This window comes from Quercus robur, chromosome 4 (assembly GCF_932294415.1).
Source record: "Quercus robur chromosome 4, dhQueRobu3.1, whole genome shotgun sequence".
NCBI classification, from domain to species: domain Eukaryota; kingdom Viridiplantae; phylum Streptophyta; class Magnoliopsida; order Fagales; family Fagaceae; genus Quercus; species Quercus robur.
Window position 1 is genome coordinate 79,558,599 of NC_065537.1, and position 8,922 is coordinate 79,567,520.

At 33.8% G+C, this 8,922-nt stretch overlaps 1 protein-coding gene across 1 annotated transcript; it reads left to right on the forward strand.

The window, feature by feature from the left end:
* The first annotated feature begins 2,979 nt into the window (after positions 1-2,979).
* On the forward strand, positions 2,980-8,200 carry LOC126723928 (zinc finger CCCH domain-containing protein 30-like). The gene is made up of 2 exons (XM_050427951.1): positions 2,980-3,361; positions 5,342-8,200. The coding sequence occupies exon 2, from the start codon at positions 5,353-5,355 to the stop codon at positions 7,564-7,566; it is 2,214 nt and encodes a 737-aa protein (XP_050283908.1). The 5' UTR covers positions 2,980-3,361; positions 5,342-5,352; the 3' UTR covers positions 7,567-8,200.
* Positions 8,201-8,922: the final 722 nt, after the last annotated feature.

Here is an 8,922-nt window from a genome sequence, read left to right on the forward strand (position 1 = left end):
TTTAGGTTTACCAAAAAAAAAAAAAAACTTATTTTTTTAGAAAAATAAATTCTACCAAATAGTAAATACTTAAAGAGCGAGTACTCTCTCTATCTCATATTATTATTATGTTATGTATGTTTATAAAATCTTTTTTTTTAAGGGAATATAATTTAATATATTGTTTTTCATATAAAAATGTAAAAGTTTCCAAAATTATCCTTATTAATTTAAAATTTAGTGAAAGAGGGGTATTGAATTTTTAAATAAAATGAAGGATATATAAGGAAATTTATTTATCAACTTGTCAAAGAAGCCTTGGTTTTGGAACATTCAAAAATAGAATAAAGACTAGTTTAACAGTTTGGGACGAAAAAAGTATAATTCAACATACTATGAATAAGAATTCTTATAAATGTTTATTTTTATTTTTATTTTTATATTTCTGGAGGTTAGAATAAGTTAAAGTGAACTTAAGATTGAGGTTTGAATCGAACATTATGTACCAATAAATATTTCTTAACATCATCAAAAGATTACTTTCATTAGAGAGATGAGCATAACATTCATATTACGAATTACATTATATTCATAAAAAAAAAAAATTACAAATTACATTATAGGTTCAAAAATGACATGATGCATTATTTAAAAATTTGTTTTTATTGCAATTAATAAGTTTTTTCACGTAACATTAAATTAAAGAAATGTTTATTTATTTACTTTTGCTAATTTTCAATACAGTAAAATTTGCTTGATTCTTCTTTAATGAATGCATTTAAACACCTATTAATGTATTTCTTACATTCTATAAGTTAGTTAGCATTGCAATGGTATCCATTTGTACCCATAAAGAAGGCATATCTAAGTTTACAAAGTCACACACACAAAAAAACAAAACAAAATGAAAAAAAAGAAGATCAAAAGCTATGCCTTCACATGAAGAAATCAAATCCTCTTTTGATTTTCTCATCATATGATCAAATCTCACCCGGCCTTGGTGCCCCACGCCTTTTTTCCCTTGGATTTGACGCCACAATCCACATTTAACCACACACAAATTGACCCTTCCTCTTTATTTATTTATTTATATTTTTTCATACACTTCGCAGCTCTTCATTGGCGGATTCCAAACCTTCCCAATTCCAATCCACTTTACTCCCACCCTTTTCACGTCCACTCCTCTATCCACCTGCCCAACCGGTCACCCACTCCCAATACCTTCCCCACATTAACCCCATCGAGCTACTTGTCCTAAGTATTTTCCATTTGCTCAAGGGTTTATTTTATTGTAAAGAACTAAAAATTTAATTATATTTTAAAAAAAAATTAAAAAATTGTAAAATATTAGATAAAGAATTAAAAGGTTTAATGACATAGTATTTTTTTCTTCATAATTATGCATAAATTAAAGTTGTGTAAATAGTAGATCAACATTAAAGTGATATTCGTTTCATTCACAACTTAGCATTTTCATAAGTTAAAGAAAATATCATAAAAAAAGAACTTATCCTTAATATTCCTTAACCTTATCACAAGTACTCTTGTAACTGTTTAAAGTTTTGATTTAAAGTAACTTATCTAATCATTACAATCTTTACTAAACCCTTGACAACATTTGATAAGATGTCTAAATTTTAAAAATGTAACAGTTATAGATGTTAATTATATTTTTTAACTTAGGCAAAATTAAAAATTATGCATTATAATTTTGACCTATTTTTAGTTCGGTACTTTAAGTTTTATTTTTTTATTCAAATTTTTTTTTTTTAAACTTCTATTATACAGCCCTTTTGTTAATATTTTTCCAATTTGCACCATTAAGTCCACCAAAATGATGTCATATTGGAAATTGAAAAAAAGACTAAAACTAATAGAGGAAGTTAGACATGAATGCTTAATTGAAAACATATTAAAATGAAAAGGAAAGAAATGAGAACATGTTAAAATTGGATGCTTAATTTATAATTTAGACATTCATTTGTGTTCTCACTTTTAGAGTTTTAAGCTTTGCTTTAAATTATTCATTTTTAACAATGTAATAAAGATTATAAATGAAATAATGAGATATAATTTAATCTTATCCACTTTGTAATATTACGGATAAATAAAGAGATAAGGATGAAAGATGTGAATGATAACTAACTTATGATGAAATTACCTTAGAGATTGATATTTTAAAATTTTGAAACTATTTGTTTATAAGACATACTTTTATTACTCAATTAGCAATTCTTAATATTAGGCTCATACTTTATATATAAAAAAAAAAAAATAGCATTAGGTTTATAATTTTTGAAAAAAAATATTGCCTTCTCAAAAAAGAAAAAGAAAAAGAAAAAGAAAACAAATATATTGTTTTTTTTTAGAAATGTTACATCTACAATATTTTCTTAAAAATTTTACAAAAAATTATAAGTGACAAGTTGTAACTAGTTTTAATGTGAGCATATTATTAACATCACTTTCCTACCCACTAGTAATAACTTACTACGTAAAATTTGTTATAAAAGTATTATGAAAATGTTGTGGATATAACATTATTTTTAGAGGAACCCTTTAGAGTTTTAAGTTCAAATTCCACTTTTATCTACTGAATTTTTTTTTGACAAATCGATAATAAAATTACATTTTCTTATTATATCTCTCATGTTAAAAAAAATTTAAAAAGATAAAATATCAATAATTATACCATTAACTTAAATTTTTAAATTTTTGTAATTTTAAATTATGCATAAAAAAATACATTTATAAATTAAATACCAATTAACATCCGTTTTTTTTATAAAATATAACATATATATTAAGGAAATATTTTAAAATATATAACCACGTTAAATATTTTAACCGAAATTAGTTTAGTAAGAAAAAATTTTTGGTTTTTTTTTTTTTCAACATCCAACAGGTGAAACCGGTAAACTCCTTTTCCCCCACTTAAGAAGTCCTGTATGTCATTTGGACTTTCATTTCTCACGCATTTCAATGCCATTTCATTCCATTTCCATTTCCATTTCATTTTCCTTCGTCACAACTCACAACCCCCCCGGGAATTAAATTTAAAATCCCCCCCACTCTCTAATCACTCTCTCTCTCTCTCCGTAAAACAAATTCCCATTTCCCAATTCCAATTCCAATACGTTTACTCTCTCGCTCTCTCTCTCGCTCTCTATATTCCTCGGAATCATCGGAGCGATTGTTTTCACACACACACGCACACACAGCAAAATGGAAGAAGAAGCTTTCTCAAGCTTTCTTCACTCAAATTCTTCAGTCTCTCTGACTCTCTCCGAGCTTCTTCTCTTCGCTTCAGATCAATGAAGACCAACTGTAACAGATCTCTACTTCCCTGATCTTTCGTATATCTCAGATTCTCATATAATCGGTGAGTTTTTCACTCTTTAGTTTGTGTTTGTGTTTGTTTTGTTTATACTGTGATTTTTTTGCGAGTGAACAGTGATTCTGCTTTAGAGTGATCTGTGTGAAAAGTTTTGAGCTTCTGGTTTTTATCGATTCTGAGTCTGGTGGTTATATGCTTTGGTTTTTGCTTTATTGTTTAAAAGAGTGTGTTTTTTATCTGGGTTTGAACTGGTTTCGTGGTTTTGGTTGCTGAGAAAGTGGAGGAATACGAAGGAAAAAGGAAAGGAAACGGAAAATTATTTGGAATCTCTCTCCTGAATTTGTTTTGAGTGATTTTTTTTTTTTATAGCTGATTTTGACCTGTTTGTTTCTTGAGAAGAAATTTGTTTGGAATTTCTCTCTCTTTCTCTCTCTCTTCAGAATTTGTTTTGAGAGTGAATTTTTAGCTGATTTTGAACTGTTTGTTTCTCGAGAAGAAAATTGTTTTGATTCTCTCTCTTTCTCTCTCTCTTTATTGTTTTGAGAGAGATTTTTTAGCTGATTCTGGCTAGTGCGATTGCGTTTTGATCCGATCTTGAACTAATTTTCTTATTGTTTGGTTTCCAAGAAAGCGGAGAAAAACGAAGGAGTACAAAAGTTGTTGGATTTAAAAAAAAATTATGCTTTGATTACTGTGCGGGTGTGTTATAGTATAAAATATTCGATTGCCTAGGTCCTGTTTGGTTGCCTTGAAAATGAAGGAAAAGGACGGAAAATATAGGTGTGGAATTTTTCTTTTTTAAAAGTCTCTGTTTTTTAATTGGTTCGTACAACCCGAGAAATCTGGAAGTTAAATTTTGTTCCTTTTTTTCTATTGGTCAAAATAGTAGATATATTTTTTTGGGTCATAAATTTAAGGCTTATATTTCTTTATTTTTTATATAAAAATTTCAGCCTCTAATTTAGGTGATAATATTCGATGATGCTTATAGATTCTTGATATAAAGAAGACTTTAACTTTGAGAGGAATTAATACGATTCCCTTTTGTTTTTATACATGGGTGTTTTTGTAAAGGAGCAAAAAATGTGATAGATTAGCTCTAGATGATTCTCGATAATGTTGTTTTATATACATGGCTATTTTTGTAAAGGAACAACTATTTGAGATTTAGCTTTAGGTGATTCTAGATTATATTTTGTTTCTTGTAAATGGGTATTTCGTAAAGGAATGTATAGATGGAATAGATTAACTTTAGACGATCCTAGGTGATGTGTTGTATGACCTTATAGCTAAGATTCTCTTTGTTGATCATTGGCTAGGATTTAAGCTTTTTGGGTATGACTGATTTTCTATATTCTCTTTTGGTAGATGCTATAGGATCTGAAACTTTTGTGGTGTTTGGGGTTACTTTTTGGTGTAGGGGGTGATTTGAAGTCTCTTAATTTCTTGATTCTTTGAGTTAGAGAATGTGATTTTATGAATTATTGTTGCTTTGCTAAAGGGGCGTTTGGAAGGGTGGTTTAAGAGTTTTTAAACAGCATTATATGTATTTTCACACACTTTTTCACTCACATGTATTTCCAAAAAATACAAACAACGTTACCAAACGGCCCTGTGTGAGGAATTGTCTTTTAAATAAGCGATGATGCATGGTTTTTGTATTAGTGTGGATATTATTTGTGAACTCTCTCAGAAGTGATTCATCTCTATTTGTTGCTGTGAAATGCTGGGAAAGATTCTTAAAAGCATAAAATTCCATTTTTTTGCCCGTTTGTTTCCCCAAGCAGATGGAGTAACTTTAGGATCTGGATGAATTAATAGCTGATGTTTTGTGAATGCTATATGTTAGGACCTATATGATTCTTATATGACATGGACATGCATCGATTTGCTGTGTGTTTTTCTCTAGATTGGTCTTTGTCCATTCATTTGGTCCATTAGAATATGAATAAAAGATTTTAATGGGTTCTTATATATCTAAATTTTAATGGAGATGTGTTTTGTTTTTTGGATTTTGAGTTTCAGCTAATTGAAGAATGTGCAGTGGTCCAGAGCGATCAAAATCATCACCATCATCAGCATCATCTACGTCTCCATCTGTGTCAACTGTAGAAACCACATCTAACAACAAAGACATGAATAACCTAACTGTTCAAACTGAAGATTCTTTTTCCAACTTGCTCGACCTTGCTGCTAACAATGATGTTGAAGGCTTTAAGCAATGCATCGAGAGGGATGCTTCGATTGATGAGGTGGGACTCTGGTATGTCCGCCAAAGAGGCTCAAAACAAGTTGTTCCTGAGAATAGAACTCCATTAATGGTTGCTGCAACCTTCGGCAGTGTTGACGTTCTTGAATTCATACTCGTGCATTCTGAGGCTGATGTGAACTTTTCATGTGGCCAAGATAAAACCACTGCCCTTCACTGTGCTGCTTCTGGTGGATCTCTTAATGCTGTTGATGTTGTAAAGCTGCTTTTATTAGCTGGTGCTGATCCAAATTGTACAGATGCCAATGGTCTTCGCCCCATTGATGTTGTTGTTGATGTTGTTCCTCCAAAGTTGCAGAGCATGAGAGTGGCTCTTGGAGAGCTTCTCTCTCACAATGCTTCTGATGGCTCCAGTGGTGAGCGCCATCTACGAGTGTCTATTAGTTCCTCTGGTTCTGACTCACCAACTCTATCCTCATCGCCAGAACATGGGTTGCCATCTCCTTCAGAGTTTGTATCTTCTCCTTTGAAGTATAATGATGCACCTATTCATTTTGCATTGGAGAAGAAAGAGTACCCTGTTGATCCATCGCTCCCTGACATTAAGAACATTATTTATGCTACGGATGAGTTCCGCATGTTCTCATTCAAGGTTCGTCCTTGTTCACGAGCCTACTCCCACGATTGGACAGAGTGCCCATTTGTGCACCCTGGAGAAAATGCTCGTAGAAGAGACCCGAGGAAGTACCACTACAGCTGTGTGCCTTGCCCTGATTTTCGAAAGGGGGCTTGTAGACGTGGGGATATGTGTGAATATGCTCATGGAGTTTTTGAGTGCTGGCTCCACCCGGCACAATACCGGACTCGTCTCTGCAAGGATGGTACCAGCTGCAATAGACGGGTCTGTTTCTTTGCGCACACAGCTGAGGAGCTCCGCCCCTTGTATGTATCTACTGGATCTGCTGTCCCATCACCTCGCTCATCTGCCTCTGCTGCTAGTGTCATGGACATGGCTGCTGCAATGAACCTTATACCTGGTTCTCCATCATCAATCTCTGCTATGTCGCCTTCGCCATTTGCTCAACCCATGTCTCCATCTGCAAATAATGGCATTTCACACTCATCTATGGGCTGGCCCCAGCCAAATGTACCAACCCTTAATCTTCCTGGAAGCAACCTTCAATCTAGTCGCTTGAGATCTTCTCTTAGTGCCCGAGATATCCCCCCTGAGGATTATAATATGCTGTCTGATTTTGATGCCCAGCAACAGCTTTTAAGTGACTTGAATTGTTTTTCACAGTCCCGGTCGAATTCTATCTCTGTGAATCGTTCTGGTCGGTCCAAGACACTAACACCTTCAAACCTTGAAGAGCTATTCTCTTCTGAGGTTTCAATGTCTCCCCGATATTCTGATGCAGCAGCTTCTGCCGTGTTCTCCCCTACTCACAAATCTGCTCTTCTCAATCAATACCAACAGCAGCAGAGCATGCTATCGCCCATTAACACAAATGTTTTCTCCCCCAAAAGTGTTGAGCACCATTTATTGCAGGCTTCGTTTGGTGTTCCATCCCCAGGAAGGATGTCTCCAAGGAGTGTAGAGCCGATCTCCCCAATGGGCTCCCGACTCTCTGCATTTGCTCAGCGCGAGAAGCAGCACCAACAGCTGCGCAGCCTCAGCTCACGGGATCTTGGAACCAATAACCCAGCCTCAATTGTTGGCTCTCCTGTGAATTCTTGGGGAAAATGGGGCTCCCCAAATGGAAAATTGGATTGGTTGGCTAATGGAGATGAAGTGGGGCAACTACGAAGATCATCTTCTTTTGAGCTTGATAACAATGGGGAGGAGCCTGACTTGTCTTGGGTCCAATCTCTAGTTAAGGAATCACCACCTGAGATGATGAAAGAGAAGTTGGCAGTTCCGGTCTCGGGTGCTGCAGCATCCGGTGAGGGTTTGAATTCTAATTCTCAAATTGAATCCGTTGATCATTCAGTTTTAGGAGCTTGGCTTGAACAGATGCAGCTTGATCAGCTCGTAGTTTAACGAAATCGAATTCTTTTTTTTACTCGATGAGATAGGGGAAAAAAATTGGAAAGGTACATACAATTTTTTGTGGGTTACTGTTTTCTGTTCGGGAATGTAACGGCAGGGAAGTTTGAGATTGGTGGTGAAGGGTGAAGAATGACGGGATAAAGTTCTGGAAATGATTCAATATTTTTTTTACCATTTATTGTTTACAGCAGAAGTATGGAGAGAAGGAAACCTCTCTCTGGGCTAATATTAAAGAAAACCAGTCCAGGTTAGGTATCTCTCTTTAAAGATATCTGTTCTTAGGGTAATTTTTTCTTCCTTGAACTTTCATTTCCTTCTTAGAGGAAGCCGAATGTTAAATTGCAACAAAATCATTAGCTTTGTAACTTCTTAAAAATGTATCTTTTTTCTTCAATATTCTCTTGGGTTGAGCCATTATTGGTTGAACAAAGAAAAAGATTGTGGGGGAGGTTAGGTCTCAAGATGGGGTTCAAAATGGTTTTCGGGGATGTGTTTCCATTCGAGAATTCAATATTTTGTAAGGTTAGTGAGAGAAAAGTGGGGGGAAGGAAATATGTTTTATTCGATGTTGTAAAACTCAATTAAAGTTGTTATTATATCAATACCTTTATTTTTTGTTCCTTAAGAGTGCCTATCCTGTTCTTATCTTTATCTTTTCCTACATTCACTTTGTTATACTCTTTACTTGATTGTTTAGAATGTGGGGTTTATTATTTGAGAAAAGTATGAGGATCCTGGTCCTACAAGTGGATATATATTTGGATTCTTTCAATCTTTCTTGAGAAGATCAGCAAATGGATGATCCTTCTTTCTTAACTATAATGAGGGGTTTTTGATTTAGAGTGTGGTAGGGTATCGTGTACCTTGTTTTTGATGCTCACCACTCACCATTTTTATCTCATAAAGTGGGTGGGTGGGTCATTATCAAGAATGAGATGAATAATGGTTGTGTTCATGCTTGGAATTTTTTGGTAGTGATAGGTGGGGGCATCATGTGTTGGTAGGGTTTCCATGGCTTTTCTTTTAATGGTCGGTTGGGCATTTTGGATGCTTAGTTTCCAAGTCTTTGGTGTGGTTAGGTTATGTCTCACGAGTCACAACATTATCAAAATATACTAATCAGTCATCATCATTAATGGTTACCAACACGCTTAGTTTTTATAATTTTAGTGATGCTTTAAGCATCTTTTATGCTTTTCAAACATAATGGTTAAAATCTTAAATGGTATAAATGGTTCTCAAAACTTTTGGACTTTTTGTTTTAAAATTGTCTTTATATTTGAGTGTTTCAAAATGGTCCCTACTGTTATTTGATTGAAAATTCTAATGTAACAAACAAGATTCATG

Bases quoted from the DNA above. Each gene is read 5' to 3' on its own strand.
- LOC126723928 (XM_050427951.1), top strand. From the start codon at position 5,353: ATGTGCAGTGGTCCAGAGCGATCAAAATCATCACCATCATCAGCATCA.